Source organism: Gracilinanus agilis, chromosome 3 (assembly GCF_016433145.1).
Source record: "Gracilinanus agilis isolate LMUSP501 chromosome 3, AgileGrace, whole genome shotgun sequence".
NCBI lineage: Eukaryota > Metazoa > Chordata > Mammalia > Didelphimorphia > Didelphidae > Gracilinanus > Gracilinanus agilis.
Window position 1 is genome coordinate 163,201,411 of NC_058132.1, and position 19,765 is coordinate 163,221,175.

Sequence of the window (19,765 nt, forward strand, 5' to 3'; positions counted from 1 at the left end):
AAAAAGAATACTTTCTGAAGGACAGGAAATCTGTATAGAAAATGTCCAGTAGTTTAACTGTGAAAAAGACACCTTTAATGGATGGCTTACTTGTGCAGGGTCTATAAATATTAGCATTACTATGCATTTTGATAACTATGCATTTTGATGGTCTTAAATTCTATATGTGGGTTGCATTTTAATAGGTAGTGGATTCAAACCAATTATAATAACACCACCAACAAGCACAAAGGTAGTAGGTGGTGACTTTGTCACTTTATCCTGCAATGCCACTGGACTACCAGTTCCTGTTATTCGTTGGTATGACAACCGTGGTTTGATAACCAGCCATCCATCCCAGGTACTACGCTCTAAGTCACGAAAATCACACCTAGCAAAATTCAGAGACGTCTCATTAGAACCGGCTTACTTTATCATGTCTCGAGCTGGATCAAGCTCCCTATATATTCAGGCTGTTACTCCGGCACATGCTGGGAAATATACTTGTGAAGCCACAAATGAACATGGTTCTACATTGTCAGAGGCATTCCTTACAGTTGGTGAGTTGTCATATTTATTTATTTAGTGCCCCCCCCCTTTTTAAAGAAAATGTTATAAGATCATATGCTTTAACTAGTCTAGCAGTCTTTAAATAATATGCATGCTTATGAAATATTGGTTTCTGGATTGGCATTGCTTAATCTTTGGGCCAAAAAGAAATGGTTCAACTTTACTCTTTCTTTTTGACATGTTAGTAGTATACAGAAATCTGATTCACACTAAGTCCAAGACCATGAAAGAATTGACTTTTATTAGAATGTAGTATTTTAGATTTCTAAGAAAGTTTGAACAGGAGAACTTTCATCCTTGATTTTTTTTTTTTTAGTATATCCCTCATAGCCTTTTGAACCTTTAGATATTTAAAATTAAGTGGTAAAAAAAAATTAAGTGGTAAATATGTTTTATGAAGCTCAGAGGACAGTGGAAGAAGATGGAAAGCAATATAAATCAGTCTTAAGAATTTACTTCTCATCAGGTGTTTAAAGTGTAGAGGGTGGTCAGATTATTTCCATAAGGACCATGCTGGAGTTGTGATCTAGTCTGAAAATATCTGTCTGGCACAAATCATCATGGGGTTATTATCCCTCTTTTCTGTATCATTCTTTGGTGTGAGTCACATGAGATTTTATATTATCATTAAAGTATTGATAAACAGATAAGTAGATTATAGGATGTAATTCAAATTCGGAGTTACTCAGTTAAGTTTTATAGCACAGGAGTCTTAAATTGCATGGATGATACTCAGTTTTGTCTAAGAGAAATAGTAAAATTTACTAAGATATCTGTTGTTGATTGTGGATTTAATAGCAAAAATGTCAGTGGAGACTCATTTAATTCTATAAATTAATTGCAAAATAAGTGCTTATTGTATATAAAGGTAGTATTCCTCTCCCGCAGATGAATTCTCTGTTATACATGGAAGAAACAACAATTTGATGAAAACAAATCATTTGATATGCCAGCTGCATTCTGGCTATTCCCCATGCCTAAAATTCTCCTCTACTCTGTCTACTGACTTCCCTGGCTTCCAAGTTCCAACTAAAATCTTAGTTTCTACTGAAAGCTTTCCCCAACTCTTAATTCTGGTGCCTTCTCTTTATTATTTCCTATTTCCTCTTTAACCTGTAAATAACTTTTTTTGTGTACTATCTGTTCCATTAGATTATAAGCTCCTTGAGGGCAAGGCCTGTCTTTTTCCTTTTTCCTAGTGGCTTAACATAGTGCCTGGCACATAGTAGTCATTGAATAAATGTTGATTGATTGACACATTAAGATTTGTTTTTTTCTCTTTAACACCCTCCAATTCTGCTAATAATTAGCTGTAGGTAGTGTAATCTCAATTGTTAGGGAAGAGTATGTGTATGTGAGGCTCTAGTTCGAGTGAAAGCTACTAGTGAAAACGCCCAAGTTCAGTTGAGGAGAAGTTGTTAAGAAGAGTCAGTAGAAATGAACATTATGCATTATTCAAGAAATGACCAGGCATTCTAAGCAGTGTTTCAGTTAAGTAACTGATGATTGTAACCTTTAAAGAAATATGATTGTTGTGACTGTTGGTAAATCACTTCTCCATTCATAGTAATCTTTATTTAGAGGCTATCTAGAAGCCATTATATCTTTTATTAATCATAAAAGCAATAGCTGCTGATTTGACATTTGCTAAAACTAGATAAATTATCCGTCTTTCTAATATAGTCTAATATAGCAGACCAGTCTATTTGGTGAACATGTCTTCTGAGATACCGTTATTCTAGGAATATTAACAATTATAGTTCTGTGTTTATTTTCATTTAAATATTTCAATTTTAAAACCACAAGAATATTATTTATATATGTGTGTGTGTATATATATGTGTACATATATATGTGTGTACATATACACACACACATTTAGAAATAAACTGAAACATTTGGAACAAGAAAAAAAAATAGTCAGTAGACAACCAAGGGAAAGTGCTACTTGGGATATTACAGATGTATAAAGAGGACATTTAGCCATATGAAAATAAAGCAGGAAGTGAAGTTAGTCAAACTAGCATTCACAAGGTGTATAAGAAATAATAATTCCTGGTAAATTATTCTCAAAGTCTAGTCAAAGTACTGTGGTGAATAATGGGACACTAAAGTTAGTGTGCTCTCTTTCCTTGCTGAATGAAGAAGGGTAAAGGGTGATTGAGGTGATAGGAGAGAAATGAAAGGAATGGCTAAGTTTAGGGAGGAATGGACAAGGCAATATTTGAATGGTAAGGGTACAGGTGAGGTATTCAGGAGAGGCAGCTAACACAGACTAGACATTCAGGCTAGAGACAGAGGACACTGGGGGAAATAGGCTGTATCCTTACAGGCAGGAAAGGTACTTCTACAGACACAAGGAATAGGGCCAGTCAGAAATGGTTTAAATCTGACTTGAGGGCTTTCTTGTCAGTTTTTCAAATCCTCAAAGGAGGAGTCGCAAGGCTCCTCCCTGTCAGTGAAACTGAAGGGATTCAGGAGGAAGTGTCGGGCAACTACTTCCTCCCAAGATGGATGCCTCCAGTTCCCTCAAGAAATAAAAGAAAATAATTCCTTCTCCTTCAACCCTTGCCTAATTCTTTAACACAATAATTCACCAGAGGGTTTGATCAGATAACAAGGGGATTTATTAATGTTCAGGGTTAGTCAGAGGGAGAGAAGGGTTTGGGTTTTCTGACAGACGCTAGGGAGAAACTCAAGATGGGGGAGGGTCACAGGAATGGGATAGACTGAGAGAGAACCTGCTTTCTCAGCCAGGGAAGATTTGGCTGCTTTTAAAGTAGAGAGTATACTAAATCAATAAAATAAGGGATGGTTTGAATCATGGATGTCCTACTTGCCTATGGGGAAACTGAACTCACAAAGTCTATCCACTAAAACCCAAAAGCTACCCTTCCTCCCAGAGCCCACAGGAAATCAGGAAAGGTAACAGGGGAATAATAAGGAGAAGGTCAGGAGAGGTCCAGAGAAATTAGCTAAGTTCAAATTGTCCAGAGACAAAAGCACAGGCCAAAAGCAAAACTGAAACCCAAAGGCAGAGCATCAGTTGAACCTTCTGCTCTACTCAAGCATCAGGATCCAACTGACTGTTTCTCAGGATTCTAAAGTTTAACTGCCAGAAGTTTTCAGTTAACTTTTGCAAGGGCAAAAGCCTTTATTTTTTTTATTGCATCTTTTCATTATAGTACTGACTAGCTCACTGTCCAGTTGGTAAACCCAAAGATGCATACCCAAGACCATTAGCAATTCTTAATACTTAGCTAAAGCTTGCAGGGAGGTGAAAAGTAGGCAACAAGATGAAGAGAAAGGTTGGCGATGATGGTTCTGTATAGGTATTGACTTGCAAAAAGTTTGCAAAAGAAATGCCCCAGTATGGTAGAGCCTGACCAGAAACAGTGTGGGTTCTCTGAAAACCTTGGAAATTTTGTCAAATGCCAACAACAGAACAGCTTCTGTCTGGGACTACTTCTTAGGAGGAAAGAGCAGAAGAAATAGTAACATGATTTCTTTTTCACATTTAAATCAGATTTGTGGTAAGATTACACAGTTTTGGTAGAGAATCAGGAAAGAAAAGATTTGGTAGCATGAAGTTAACTCTATTTGAGGTAGAAAAAGTGACCCTCAAGATTTTTCCACTAAAGAAGATGAAAAATTAATATAAAAAATGAATTAGGGGGGGCAGCTGGGTAGCTCAGTGGATTGAGAGCCAGGCCTAGAGACGGGAGGTCCTAGGTTCAAATCTGGCCTCAGACACTTCCTAGCTGTGTGACCCTGGGCAAGTCACTTGACCCCCATTGCCTGCCCTTACCACTCTTCTGCCTTGGAGCCAATACACAGTATTGACTCCAAGACAGAAGGTAAGGGTTTAAAAAAAAATGAATTAGGAAGTAATCTAAGTTCACAGACACAACTTAGAAATGTTTTTTGGAACAACTGTGTTTATATAGTGAGTCAGAAGGTAGGCTAGTAGACTGAGTGTGAGTTAGTGTAGGAAACTAGATTTAGCCAGTAGAGATAATTAGCTGTGGCTTAGGGTGGTGAGGAAGGAGAACCTTTTACAGTTACTATTTTCAGTGATTGTTTGGGTAGTCTACCACTGGGAAGTGGTTTTCAGTGTCATAGTGAAATACCACATCTCAGTTTATACAGTGGCTTGGGAAAATTTTGAATGCTACCATGCCCCACTACATGAGTGTTGAATTTCAACTCCTATTTGCTATAAATTAATCTCTGTTATTCAAGACTTAGTAAGATTTTCTCCCAAACCTTATTAAAAGATAATTCAATTCAGCTTTTCATCTTTTAGTATAAGCTGAGTACCATAGTATAATAGGTGTTATATGTACCATCACCTTGAATCTAAATCTTTTATGGTACTTTTTCAAATGTTTATACACATGTTCTCATTTTATCTTAAAAACAGTTTTCAAGTGAGTGGGACAGGCATTCACCTTTTATAGAGGCAGAAAATATGGCCAAGTGATTATAGTATTTATATTAAAATATTTAGAGAAGTGGCAGCATGAATCAGTAAGTCTGATATTGTCACATGATAATTGCCCAAGTTATATCTTCAGCATTTACTTCAACTTTCTTAGTTTAAAAAGGGTATAAGTGCTATACCCTTTATCTTCCTCATGAGAGAATCAGGAAGATTAAAAATTCTGTAAAACCCTGAAATATCTTGAAAGGAGAATGCTAAAATTTATAGCTGTTAACTGACTTAAAATATAAAACACATACTCTCTTGATTTCTTGAAGGGAAGATCCTTCCGGATCTTTCTTTGTAAAAGTGAATAATTAACTATATTTGAGAGAAATAAACAGAAGTTGAAAACTAAAAAACTATTAAGTGGATTTGGTAGAAAGAGAAGGAAAAGGACTTTGGAAAGCACTACTTAAAATGATATTCCCTTAATGAGGGAAGAATCAAGAAAATATGAGAGATGATTGACACTAAAAATGCTGTTTTCAGAGACAAAGACTTTTTAAGAGATCCTTGAGACTGTAAGACATGATTTGTTTCATATTTGAAACTTAAGGCCAATTTGAGCAGGCTAATAATATGTAGCTTCTTCTGTTTCTGTATCCATGTAAATTCAGGAAAGTTCAAAGTATTCTTCAATTTTCCTATTCATTTTATATCACTTTTGCTGCTGTATTTCAGTTTTTAGGAGCTTCCTTTCCAGTTTATTCTCTAGGGGAGGAAGGAGCAAAAATGTCTCAACTTTAAACTACAAAATGCCTATTAATAATTTTTAGAGCTTATTTTCCTCATTTGCTTGTTTTTAGTAAATAGTGTAAGAAAGAGACTCTAAACTAATGTTTATAAATGTTTATAAAACTAAACTAATAAATATACTTTTCCATATTGATCTCAAATCTGTGATCAGGGGAAAGCTTACAGAAAAGTATTGATCTTATTTCCTTCTATACCTATTCTTTGCTCTCAGAAGAAACTCAGAAACCAGATAAGCAAATTCTAAAATATTGGAAGATTAGTTAATAGTCAGATTTTGCCCATCTTAATGCCTTTTTCTCAGATCTCAGTTAGCATTTGTAGTATAGCCAATAAAATGAATGCATTTCTGATTGGGTAGCACATATTGAAATTATGAATTTTGATTAAAATCTTTCTTACCATAGCCTCCATTCTTGCTTCCTATAATTTTTCTGCAGTTCCTTTTGAAACAAGCACCAAAACTGAAACAATTACACCTGTTGATGCCACACAGAGTGATGAATATAAAAATGATGATTCTGCAATAGGACTCTTGAACATGTCTCCAATGAAGTTACATTCCAATACAACAGAGGCATCAGTAGAAAGAATTACCAGTAATTTCTCTGCTCCTGATGCCCCCATCATACTGAGTCCCCCACAGACCCACAAACCAGATGCTTACAACCTGATCTGGAGATCAGGGAAAGATGGTGGGCTACCCATCAATGCCTATTTTGTGAAATATCGAAAGGTAATGGTTTATCAGTTTTTCTCTTTGTCTTACAACCTTTTCAAATAATTTACACATATATGTTGTCTTTGACACTAGTTAGAGAAAAAGAATCAAGAACTAGGTTAAAAATATCCCTAGGTAATGAGAAATGTAGGAAAATTTAAGACAAGGGAGGAAGGCCAATTAAAATTAGAAATGAAAGCTAGTTTCTAAGAGTCATCATTCAACAAGCATTTGTTAAATGCCTACTATGTATAAGTACAGTGCTAAATACTTGGGATGAACTGTGCCCTTAGAGAACTTACATGGTAAATATGCCTTGCAAATAAGTACAGTGCATATGGAATATGTACAAAATAAATGCAAGATTGTTTTGGGAGGAGAACGGGCGATCAGGAAAGACTTGTAGTAGAATGTGGCATTTGAGTCTTGAAGGAGACCAGGGATTCAAAGAGAAAGGAGAGGAAGGAGAGTGTAGGAATGAGAGACAAAGACACGAAAGCAGCATATCACTGGTGTGTAAGGAATCACAAGTAGGCCAGTGTGGCTTGACCATAGTGTTTGGAAGAGGGAGTACTATTCAAGATGAACAGGAAGTCTGGAAAGGTAAAATAAGGGATTGGCTAATTTCTGAAGACTTTTTTATATTCCAAATGAAAAGGTTTGTATAGGGTCCTGGAGGTAATAGGGAGACTTACCTGGAGTTTATTGGGTAAGGATGCATGCATAATGGTTAGATTTGTGCTTTAGGAAAATCCCTTTTGGGGTTGAATGAAAGATGGATTGGGGTGGGAATAGACTTAAGGGAGATTGTGAATCTGGGTGACTGGAAAGGATGGTAGTAATAGAGAAATTTGGAAGAGGGGTGGATTGGAGAAAAGGAAAGGAGATAATGAGTTCTATTTTGAACAGATTGAGTTTGAGGTATTTGTGGTAGGTCCAATTTTAAATGCCCAATAGGTCATTGGGAACTGGAGCTTAGAGGAGAGACTAAGCATGGACCTATAGGAAGTCATCTGCTAATGATGGATGATAAATCCATGGGAACTGATGAAGTTACAAAGTGAGAGGATGAGGAGAGAACAGGGACCTCAAGTGTTAGGGAACAATCACAGTTAGTGAGTGGGACATAGATGGTGATATGACAAAGGGGGTCTGAAGAATTTCCTCAATATAAAATATGAATAATATATCTCCTACCTGATGGGGTTATTATGAAGATGATATGAAATAAGGTAAATTGTTAGATATGGATATAATGAGTTCTGTAGACCTTAAAATACTCTATAAATATTAGCTCTTGTTATTATTAGGGACAGACTGAACCTAGTTTGATATAGGAAACTTCTAGATGAGGAAACTCAGTGCAGGTCAGCACCTTCTCTGACGCTTAGACAGAGAGATTTTCACATTCACCGAGAGGTTAAGTGACTTCCCCTAGCTCACACAGATAGTACATGTCAAAAGCAAGACTTGAACCCAAGTCTTCTGTTGACTTTTTAATTATTATGTAACACCACCTCTCTGTTTTCCTTTTCTCTTCCTCCACCTTTTCCTCCTTCTTCCCCTATCTCCATTATCATTATTAGAGCATAGGGTTCGGATCTATCTTATCATTGGTATATGCAATTCCCTGTTTTGCAGGTCATCACTTTCTCTGAAACTTGAGCATTTTAAGAAGGTTGCATAGAGGACTAAGAGGTGAAATAATTTACATAGGATCATACCACCTGTATGTGTCAGAAGTGGGATCTGAACCCACATCTTCCTGGCTTCAAGTACAGCTCTCTAACTCACTCTGACAATTCATGTCATCATCACCACTATCACTATTATGCTGTGAAACAAATAGGAGGACTAGAAGAAAGCAGAGTCATGAAAACTGAGAAAAAAGAGTCTCAGAGGAGAGGGCAGTCACCAGTGTCAGATGCAGTGCAGATGGAGGCGTGGGCTCACATGCAGTATGAGGGTTGTAGTTTGGACACTCAGTGTCTAAGATCTCTAAAAGGTTTGCCATCACTGCAATAAAGGGTACACATACAGGCACTGACCTTGGCTAAAAGAATGACCACCTACTTCTTCATCAGTCATGTTAACATTACATTAGATTCTTAAAATTTAATTAAACAGTTATCTATGATTATTATTTGTCTTGCAATGTGCAAATCCCCATACCAGGTGTTTAGGCAGATAAAATGATAAATAATATGTGGTCTCTCTCCTCAAGGAGCTAACTAATAGTCTCATGGGGAAAATTTGACATTTAAACACATACAGTATAAGTATCTTAAATCTAGAGTTAGAGGTGTCCCATTTTAGATCCCTTGGAAGCCATCAAATCCAGTCTCATTTTCCCAAAGGGTTTAAGTGACTTGTCTAAGCTCACACAGATTCTTGTAAGATATATATTACTATGTAAATTTACAAGAAGAAAGCCTCCTTCCAGAGGGAAGGAATCAACTCAGTATTTGCTAGGGACATTTTTTCCCCTTTTGGTTAAAGAAAGTATTTTTCTTAAAAATAGTTCATTTTCTGAAATAGTTGAGAACAGTTCACATCACTGCTTCTTGTCAAGCAGATGTATTGAACAACATTCTAATAATCCTTTGCGTTTCGATCTGCCTTCAGATCTAATAATCCTTTGCGTTTCGATCTGCCTTCAGAATCTTTTGATCTGTCTTAGATCTATTATCTATTAGATCTATGTCTTTTGTTATTTAGTCATTGATTTTGGTGGACTCTGGGCCCTTCTCCCTTGGATTTTGGTAATGTTTTCATCTTAGGGTTATGCATTAGAATGAAATGAAAAATTTTCTTTGCTTTCAGGGACAAGTAAGTAACCTGACAAATAAATGATATGGGGGGAAAAGCCAATTTATTTTTATTGAGTTAAATATTCAAGTAATATTTCCTGATTAATCATTGGAGTAATCCATAGTTATTTAGTACTTTTGGAAGCACTTAATAAATTTTAAAGTACTATAAAAATCTGAGATATTGTTCATCATAATAGTACTGCTAATAAGAATAATAGTATGGCTTAAATGGTTATACTGATATTTGAAAGCCTTATTCTCTTTCTAATTTAGAAGTTTCCATTGCACTTAATTATATCTTCTTGCACTTAATTATAATTCAATGAATTTTAAACTAATCTCTTTTTTATTTTTAAATTAAATTTTAATTAAATTTAAATTTTTTAAAAATTTTAACTGAATCTCCTTTTTCATTTATCCTTTTTTGTTCTGGACTCCCTGTTCCATCTCTCCACCAACCTTACTTCTCTTACCTGGATTCTGTTTTCACCTTTTATTTTCCTCTTATATAGCTGGATGATGGAGTTGGTTTAGTGGGAAACTGGCACACAGTTAGAGTTCCCGGAAGTGAAAATGAGCTCCACCTAACAGAATTGGAACCATCTAGTCTTTATGAAGTATTGATGGTGGCAAGAAGTGCAGCAGGTGAAGGACAGCCGGCCATGCTTACCTTCCGAACTAGCAAAGGTAATAGAGCTGGTATCTGCTATTAGAGGAATGGAATGCTTTTTTTTATTAGCAGTTAGCTAAGTCTATGTAGCATGATACTTATATGGGAGGTCTTGAAAAGAATTATGATGGCATAGTTTTTCTTCCTTTCATATGAAAATTTTAGATTGTTCTAGTATAACAGTGTAACAGGGAAGTGACTTTTGAATAAGTGTAAGTTGTGAATGTGTGCATGTTTACATGTAGCTATATCAGCACATATCAGAATTTTATAATGAATTTCAGCAAGTAAACCCTAGTAATTAATTTTGCATTTTGACCTCTAAACTCCTTAGTATCAATAATTAAACTTTTTGATTGTTAAAAATCACTTAATCAATTTCATTTTTTCTACTTTTGAAATTTTGGCATCTTGCTTATAAGAACACTTATCAGAGGCCATTTGATAATAAATTTTGATTTCTAGAATTAAGAGGTTTATTCTATGAAAATAAAACTGAATGAATAGTGAGACTTAATTAGTCATGAGCCTTCATCAAATGCATCACTATGTGATTTATTAATTCTATGTTATTTTTTCCAACAATAAAATAAGTTTCTTTTGTGGATTAATTATTGATCATAAAAACAGAGATTAAGAGTTGAAAGAAACCTTAGAGCCCATTGAATTCAACTCCTCATTTTGCAAGTAAGGAAACCAAGTCCCAGAGGAGTTACATAACTTATCCAAGATCACATAAATAGGAAGTGGTAGGAAGTATGTAAACTTTCTTTTGCTGTTACTAGGAAACCTTGAAATTACCAAAATATTTATGCTGTATATGTCAAGAGCAAATCCCATGAGCTAAAAATTACAATTGATTTAAACTATACATTTGGTAAAAGAGAAAAAATTATATACGTATAATCCATTTGAAATTTTCCGGAATTTCTTTCTTTGAGCTTATGATATTTTTCATAAAATTGATAGAGAGAACATCATCGTCAAAAAACACCCAGGCTTCCTCACCACCTGTGGGCATCCCTAAATATCCTGTTGTTTCAGAGGGAACCAACAGCAACTTTGGAGTGGTGCTTACAGATCCGTCCAGGCATAGTGGAGGTAAAAAAAATTCTTTATATTTATATTCACTTTGTGTTATCAAATAGATGGAGTAATCTTTTTTTCTGATTCCTTTCAATGTAATCTTTGGTTTTTTGTATAATATTTAAAGTATATGCTTCATTATCAGTTATCACTTTTTGTCTTTCAAGTACTATTTTTAACTTTGGGTTATTATGTTGGTTATACACAAAAACTAACCTTGATTTGGAAAAGGGGGGGAAATTTTTTGAAATTGGTAATTTGCATCCAATTTAAATGTCATTTTGATGCCTCTATGTTTTCAGAGATATTTTCTTAATTATCATCTTTTGGGATATTTTCTATACGTAATTTAGAATTTAGCATTTTCCCTAAGAGATCCCATGCCTGAGACAAATTCCTATTGAAGAATTAATTGAATGCCTAGATAACTTGTGATTTTAATCAGTCTTTGATATCAATATTTAATAAGGTCACTTCTTGATGGCTAAATTTTGACACTCACTAACCCCACAGTTGAAATGTAATTTGAATTTGTTGTGTTGGCTGGTATGGCATGACTCCTGGAAGAGGCATCGACTTTCTATGCTTACCTATGCCAATTTGCAAACCTCTCATCTTTATTCTAATTTAATTCTTTCTAATCTTCCATGGTCTAATTGTATATATACAATGTATGAACCTTCATATTTTTGACTCTGCCCTCTAGAATATAAAACTTTTCTAGCCACAAATTTCTCTTTATTAATTTGCTGTTAACTTTTGGCACAATAACCTTCTGAAAGGTTTTAGCTATCTGAAGAGCCTTTACATACATACATACATATATATATATATATATATATATATATATAGAGAGAGAGAGAGAGAGAGAGAGAGAGAGAGGAGAGATAAGAAATATAGATATAGATATAAGAAGAATTCCTTATATTCAAAACTGTCATTTGAATGTATCCTGTCCCTATCCCATTTATTCATGTATATAGTTTTTAGGTCTCTTTGGGGCATGACAGGGTTAAGAGGTATTTTTGCTTTGTATTTTTTAAAATAGTTTGCTTATCTGTTTTGTGGTTTATTCCTAGATAGACTTTAGTTATATGTTAATATAATGGAAGTGAGTTGTTTGCTGTAAAGTTTCAGATTTACTAACATAGTTTTATTCATTTTCTGTTCCCATTGCTTTCTAATTTGAAGTCAGTTCAGTAAGTATTAATGAAATTTGCCTGCTTTGATTTTGTTTTTTTTTTCCTCACTAAGCAATTTATGGAGTAAATAATTTTCACTAAGTATCCAAATATTGAGATGGAATAACTTTTAAGAAAATGTTAACAATCATTTTATGGTTTTTACCAACTCGTGTATATTTTAGAACACCCTTATATATTTGTAAGATGTTCTGTTAAGTCAGCACACTTGTCTACTATCCATTATAGTGCCAGGTATTTTAGGAGCAATTTATTCATTGTATACTTTCTTTTTACTTTAGGTAGATTAAGGGAAATAATACAGTTAATGACTAATATTCTAAATCAACACCATTTGGCATTAGGAGCCAAATAGAAATTGCTGAATTTAAGTAGTTTTTGTCCATAAGCACAAGATAACAGGGTCACAATGAACATACTCTTATGAACTTTCCATTATCAGAAAATACTTCACTTAGTTTGTAGATAATTCCATGACCTCTGATTCTTCTATTGTTTCTTGCCTTTTGAGCATCAAAGTTTTTATTAGAAGTTTGAATAGAGATTAGGAAAGGAAGGAAGGAAGCAAAGGTGAAACGTCAGTTTTACCACTGATTGGCAACTGTGATAAAAGATTTAATGAGAATAGAGTTTCAGAGTATTGAATAAGGTGAGGTTTCTGGTACTATTCAAAGTGTATTCTGTATACTATTCAAACCACCTTGATTCCCATTACCATGGATGTTCAAAAGTTGTTTGTTGGTATATTTCCTTTTCTAGTTCCAGAAGCACCAGATCGACCTACTATCTCTACTGCCTCAGAGACTTCTGTGTATGTCACTTGGATTCCTCGGGCAAATGGAGGTTCTCCCATCACTGCTTTCAAAGTTGAATATAAAAGGATGAAAAATAGTGATTGGCTAGTGGCAGCTGAAGATATCCCTCCTTCCAAACTTTCTGTGGAAGTGCGTAGCTTAGAACCAGGTACTTATACTGAGACATCTGTTTCACATCAGTTTTTCATATCATTCTGGTTTTTGGATACATATTTTTAATAGAAAGAAATTGAATTTGACTAAATTTGTCTGGTCCTGATGGTAGCACACACTCTGTTAATTCTAGTTAATGTTTGGTTCCATGGAAATTGTAGCATCTATTTCCTTTTAAGGCTCACTTTAGAGCATTGCCTACCTTTCCTGAAGCTGTCTGAAAGGACCAGATGAACCTAGAGAAAGTAAAACATTTTTTACATTTAATGAGAAATTATACTTTGTCTTCTTTTATTTGCTCATGACTTTCTAAGCTGTGTATTCTCCTTCCAAAAGGCTCCACATACAAATTTAGAGTAATTGCTATTAACCATTATGGTGAGAGTTTTCGGAGCTCTGCATCTCGCCCATACCAAGTAGCTGGATTTCCCAACCGCTTTTCCAATCGTCCAGTTGCTGGACCTCACATCGCATATACAGAAGCTGTCAGTGATACTCAGATTATGTTGAAATGGACGGTGAGTGGTAGCATCTTCTCTTCAGCAGATTTTCTGTTCTGGTTGTAGTTCTAAGTTCTAGTCATATACCCCTATGATAATCGAATTGTAGATAAGGAGGCCTTTAAATTTTTTCATTGAGGGGAAACTGAGACATAGAGCTTTTAAGTAATTTATAAAAAAATCACAGAGTACAACTGTGATAGCACTGAAAATGAAATTATTTTCTTCTAGGTTCCTTTCCAAGGGCTCTATTCACTACCATTTCATGGTTTCTTGGTTTGGAACTAGATGTACTTTTGTGCTGTTGGGCTTAGCAAAGAGTGAATTGCTGTATTTTGCTTATTGTTTCAGCCCTACAATAGACTATGCATTTTAAACAGACTTCTTTCTTTTTTTTAATTTTTAATTTTAATCTAAAGTTATAAGTGTGGTGATAGGAAGATAAAGCCAGAAAGACATTATGACAAGTGAAAATAAATTCTATAAATATGAAACTTCTATTTCATCTTTGATGAGTCTTTCCTTCTGTTTTTCAGTATATTCCTTCAAGCAACAATAACACACCTATCCAAGGATTCTATATTTATTACCGACCAACAGATAGTGATAATGACAGTGATTACAAGAGAGATGTTGTAGAAGGTAAGTCCTTTTAAGTCAGTGTTTTTTAAGCTAGAGGACCAAGGAGGAGTTCTAAGGGGATTGTGGAGGTAAGAGATGTAGAACTAAGAAATACTAAAACAGTTTTTACCCTGGGACACCATTATAGTTAAATTCAGTCTGTGAAACTCTTCACAAAAGAGAAGTACAAGTGATTGGCTGATATTTAAGGGTGCTGATTCAAACTTTTGGGTGTATTGATTTTCTGCTCACAACTTAGCAGTTTATTTTTTAATGTTAGAGGCCATTATTCCTCATTAGGATATGTTAGCATTTCAAAAGAGGAATTTAAATCCTACCAGTGAAACTTAGGTGCATAAGGATAAATTTGTTAGTATTAAATCTCTTAATAATGTTTCATTAACCCATAATATTCAGTAGTCATAAAAGATTGCCTTGCATAAGGCAGCAACCAATAAGACATTAACCAGCTGCCTTCATCTCTTTATAGATAGCATCTTTCCGTTGTGTTCCATAGTAAGCATCTCCATTGTATTTGGTTGATAATTTATTTTCTGTCCCTGTTCTCTTCTTAGAATCAACATGAGATCAATGAAAATCTAAGTATTTTTATTAAACTCTTACCATCTGCTTTGAATCTCTACTAAGAATCAGTTCCAGGGCAGAAGAGAGATAAAGGCTAGGTAATTGGGGATAAATGACTTGCTCAGGGTCACAGAGCTAAGAAGTATCTGAAGCCAGATTTCAACCCAGGTTCTACTGAATTTAGGCCTGGCTCTCTTGAGATGCTCTGAAACCAAGTATTTCTTAAATGAACAAAAATAAAATATTGGGATCTTTTTCAATAGCATGGATCTAGCCATCCTTAATGAAATTGTAACTGAATAGTTAATTGTCATGCCATTTCTTCCAGAGAACTGAAACCTTCAAATTTTAAAAAACTGGGATAAATGTTAAGTCTTACATTTAGGCTTACAAAAGAATAGAGGAGGAGGCAGCTGGTGACTTAGTGGATTAAGAGTCAAGCCTAGAGACAGGAGGTCCTGTGTTCAGATCTGGTCTCAGACATTTCATAGATCTGGGACCCTGGACAAGTCACTTAACCCTCATTGCTTAGCCCTTTCTAATACACAATATTGATCCCCAAGATGGAAGGTAAGGGTTTGAAAAAAAATAGTGGAGACACATTGACAAGTTCATGTAAAAAAGTCCTGGTGTGAGTGGTTTTAGTTAATCCTAAATTCAATTTCAGCCAATAATGTGATACATCTGCTTAAAGCAAAACAAAACACTGATTCTGTTTTAGGCAGCATTAATAGCTGTAGAGTTTCCAGATTGAGAGAGGTGTGATAGTATCACTGAGCCTTTTCTTTAGTGGTCTGATCACCTCTGGAATGTGCTTTGGTCCAAATTTATGAGAGAGCTTGAAAAATGTTGGCCTGGATTTCAATAATCTAGTTCGTTCTCTCTCTCTCTCTCTCTCTCTCTCTCTCTCTCTCTCTCTCTCTCTCTCTCTCTCTCTCTCTCTCTCTCTCTCTCTCTTCCCCCCCCCCTCTCTACTTCCCTCCAAGAGAAGTACAATGACTACCCAGTCACAACCATTATTAATCAATGTCAGGGCACATGGAAGAGAGAGGCCTTAATGGCAGAGATTCAGTATGTCACATAAGGAAGATGTAAAGAAAGTAAGAAAAGGCAGTTTGGAAAAGAGGAATGAAAAATATCATAGGTCTTTTTGGATATTTGAAAAGCTTTTGTGGAAAAACAAGTAAATTTATTTTGTGTTTTAGAGATCAGAAAAAATAATTTGGGAAAATATAGTTTTCAGCTCAAAATAAAGAAAAACTTTTTTGTGTTTAGAAATAATCAGCAATGGGTAATGGATTTCTTACAGAGGATTAAGTTCTCTGTCTCTGGTAGTATTCTTTTTATGCACAGATATCTGTCTGGGAATTTTTAGGTATTCTAGAATTGGGAGATTGACTTGTGTGACCTGAAGTCCTTTCTGACAGATTATCTAACATGTTAATTGTCTTAACAGATGGATCATGTCAGAACATTTTCCTGAAGGAAAATTTTTTTCAGATGACTTCTTTATATCAAATACTTTATTTATGCCTACAAAAAAGCAAACCAAAACATTCCATGCCACCCCTATTCCCCCCAAACCCAACATGGCTAATTCTCAAGACCTGTATTATGTCAAGTCTCTGGATAGTTTGGCAATCATTTCAGTTTTTATCAAGCAAATTAAATCTCTATTCATTCAAATAAACCAATAGATCCTTTTTTGAGTTGTGAATATAGTAAATTAGTTCACCCTCTTATGTCAGAAATACCATGTAAGATGCTGAATTCTTAAAGTCTGTTTTAAATAAAAAGAAACTAAGGCTCTGGTGCTGAAAAATACTTAAGTTATTGAATAGTCTTGTATGCTTAGTTCTAATTAGGTCCTTTTGCAATCTTCCAAATCATGAGTATTATCTGTAAATATATCATTTTTGTCTTATGGAACACAGAAATTGTTTGTAAATGGAAGCCACCGAACAGTTAGATATTTAAGTGGGCTTGAGTGTGCTGTGAGATTTTTTTTTTGCTTATTTCTGATTTTCAAGTTTATGCATTTATCTTTTCTTTTCTGGCACTTGGAAGTCATTAGAGTTTGCTCAGTTCTCTCAAGACTGGGAACTTAAAAGACCTTTCTCTCTTAGGTAAAGCTTTCTTTGAAATTAAGCTGCAAGTCAGTGATGGTTTTTAAATATAAACTTGTTCAGGCATTTGGAGAAAATCTTAAAACAATTGATTTTAAAGCATACTAGGAGAAAAATAATTAAACATTAAGTTATCCTTGCTTCCTGTTTAAGCTCTGCATTTAAAACTGAAATTGTTTTCTAGGATACTGGAGTATTTAAAAATAATTGATGGGGGCAGATGTTTTTTATTTTGCCTAATTCATTTAAGTACTGAATAAATCAAAGCATTTATTATTGTGAACCATATGCCTAGATTTTTCCTCTCATAAATCTTTAACTTTTATAAATCATTCTTAACATTTTTTCACAAGTGATGTTCTAGTTGAAATTAAACCAGTTAATACATTTGTTTTTTGTTTTGCAATTATCTAATATTCAAGAAAAGGAGAATCTGCATCATGCAATATGCTATGGAATTTCAGTGATCCAGGGATTCATTATGTATAGTGAATTATTTGAAATTCATTCTCTAGATAATTCTATGTAAGAAGCATAGTTCCATATTAATTCCATTTCCACTAGTGGTGTGAAATAGAAACCTCAAACCTGGTGTGATAATTACTCAGAAGAATGTTTATGGGGAGGTGGGAGTAGGGCCAGGGTCAGAGACTCTAGAGGGCAGAGAAGAAATGAGGAGGGCTTTAGAAAAATGTTAGCTTTTAGGAATAGGCCAGTTTCCAACTTCAGCCAGTATTTAAGTAAATATTCTTTTGAGCTCTCTTACCATTTACAAATGGGGCATAGAATTATTTTCGAATCAGCCTTTCAGTCTCTTAATTCTAAAACAAGCGGATCCTAATCCTTTTAAAATGTGAATCTATGTTTGGAGAGTTTTGTTTGGTGATCTGGTAAGGGAAGTTGTTTCCAGTTTGAAATATTTTTTTTTTGTCTCTATTAAATTAAAAAGGATCCAGAGTTCTGTAAGTTGGGGGAGTGGAGGTAGGGTTGGGGGGGGAGAAAGAGAGAGAGAGAGAGAGAGAGAGAGAGAGAGAGAGAGAGAGAGAGAGAGAGAGAGAGAGAGAGAGAGAGAGAGATCCTTTAATTAATCCTTATATCAGTAGGTGGTATAGTTGAATTTCTAAGAAACAGTGGAAACAGTTGGAAGAGGCATTTTCTGAGAGGGATTAAAAGTGCTCAAATAGTTCATTAAAACCCACCAAGAAGGGTCTTGATTAAAATTTGTCACAAGTCCATGAAAGTAAAAGATGGAGGGCGAGTTATACTGAAGTGCTCAGTTTAGGAGAGTTTCTAAATGAAGAGTTGGCAGTGCGCCAGTGATAACAAAATCATTCTAATAGCCATGCTTATTTGGTTTGGAGCCTCTGACTCAAGAGACTGAAAAGAAACCAAGGGAAAGAGCCTATTTTTTCCCTTAGTGGGATAATTTATTTGAGCATTATCATTCAGAAGATTGTTTTTATTAAGTACTTTTTTTGTAGCTCATCTTAGGTACTTTCACCTAATTGAAGACTTGTGAATTTAGTAAGACATCTATACTTGCTCTATGTGGCAAAACTACAAAGCTTGGCTTTTTTTCACCTTGAGTTCAAAGTCTAGGCTCTCTACACCTCTATTTGCTTTCAAAAAGTTAAAAGTATTGTTTGAAAATCATAAAAAGAATTTATTAAATGTCTGTCTTTGGCGCCAAGTAGATACCATACACATTGTGACAAATTAGCACAGTTCCAGAGAAATACTGAATAATATTAGCCATATTTTCTTATTAACCAGGATGATCACATCACTTTTGGCCATAACAACTCTTAAAAACTATGTATATAGTCATAGAAGAGGGCATATGATCTGTGTATATGGAAGAGACACTACAAAAGCAAAGATCTTAGAAGTATTAAGAAAATATATATTCCCTTTATATCATTTGTACTTTGCAGGATAGAACTGCTACTGTTGGGAGGAAATTAGCATAAGGCTGATTTTGACTCAGTGTTAGGAAAAACTTCCTAAAAATTAGTGCTGTTCAAAAATGGAATGGGCTACTTCAGGAGGTATTCAGGTCCCTAATACCGCAGGACTTTAAACAGAAGTTGGTAATGTTATAGATAGGATTCATGACATGGGTAAGGATTGTTGTTGGAACCTTTGAGGTTCCCTCTTGTTCTGTGATTGTGTACAAAGCTGATTTTAAAAAAATATCATTTCCTCCCAGGTTCAAAGCAGTGGCATATGATTGGTCACCTGCAGCCAGAAACATCTTATGACATAAAAATGCAGTGCTTTAATGAAGGGGGAGAAAGTGAATTCAGCAATGTGATGATCTGTGAAACCAAAGGTGAGTAAAGTGCAGAAGTGTTTGTGCTTTTCTCTGAGGCAGTTAAACTTCCCAGTGTTAGAATCACCAACCCATGACCTTCTGGCAACACAGTGTGATGAGAAAAACTTTGGTTTGGGAATTAGAAGACTAGATTTAGAGTCTTGCCTTTGGTGTTTATTATTCTGTACATGGCAGTTCATTGTGCCTCAGTTTCCTCATCTATAAAATGGAGATAATAACATCTTATCTCATGTGGTTATAAGGAAAATGCATTTGTAAACTTTAAAGCAGTCTAAGTTCAAGTCATTAGAAGTACCTGTTATTGTCTTCTTGGCCTTTTTGGCTCTACTTAGACATAAACATTGAAAACC

The 19,765-nt window shown here is 34.9% G+C and overlaps 1 protein-coding gene across 2 annotated transcripts in view; it reads left to right on the forward strand.

The window, feature by feature from the left end:
* The window catches only part of CDON (cell adhesion associated, oncogene regulated), a 53,403-nt gene that overhangs the window by 11,951 nt on the left and 21,687 nt on the right, over positions 1-19,765 (forward strand). For both annotated transcript variants that reach the window (XM_044666176.1, XM_044666177.1), the window contains exons 7-14: positions 186-539; positions 6,229-6,524; positions 9,835-10,009; positions 10,962-11,093; positions 13,040-13,243; positions 13,585-13,766; positions 14,285-14,390; positions 19,290-19,412. In XM_044666176.1, the coding sequence (XP_044522111.1) occupies positions 186-539; positions 6,229-6,524; positions 9,835-10,009; positions 10,962-11,093; positions 13,040-13,243; positions 13,585-13,766; positions 14,285-14,390; positions 19,290-19,412 (1,572 nt within the window). The remainder of the gene's footprint in view (positions 1-185; positions 540-6,228; positions 6,525-9,834; positions 10,010-10,961; positions 11,094-13,039; positions 13,244-13,584; positions 13,767-14,284; positions 14,391-19,289; positions 19,413-19,765) is intronic.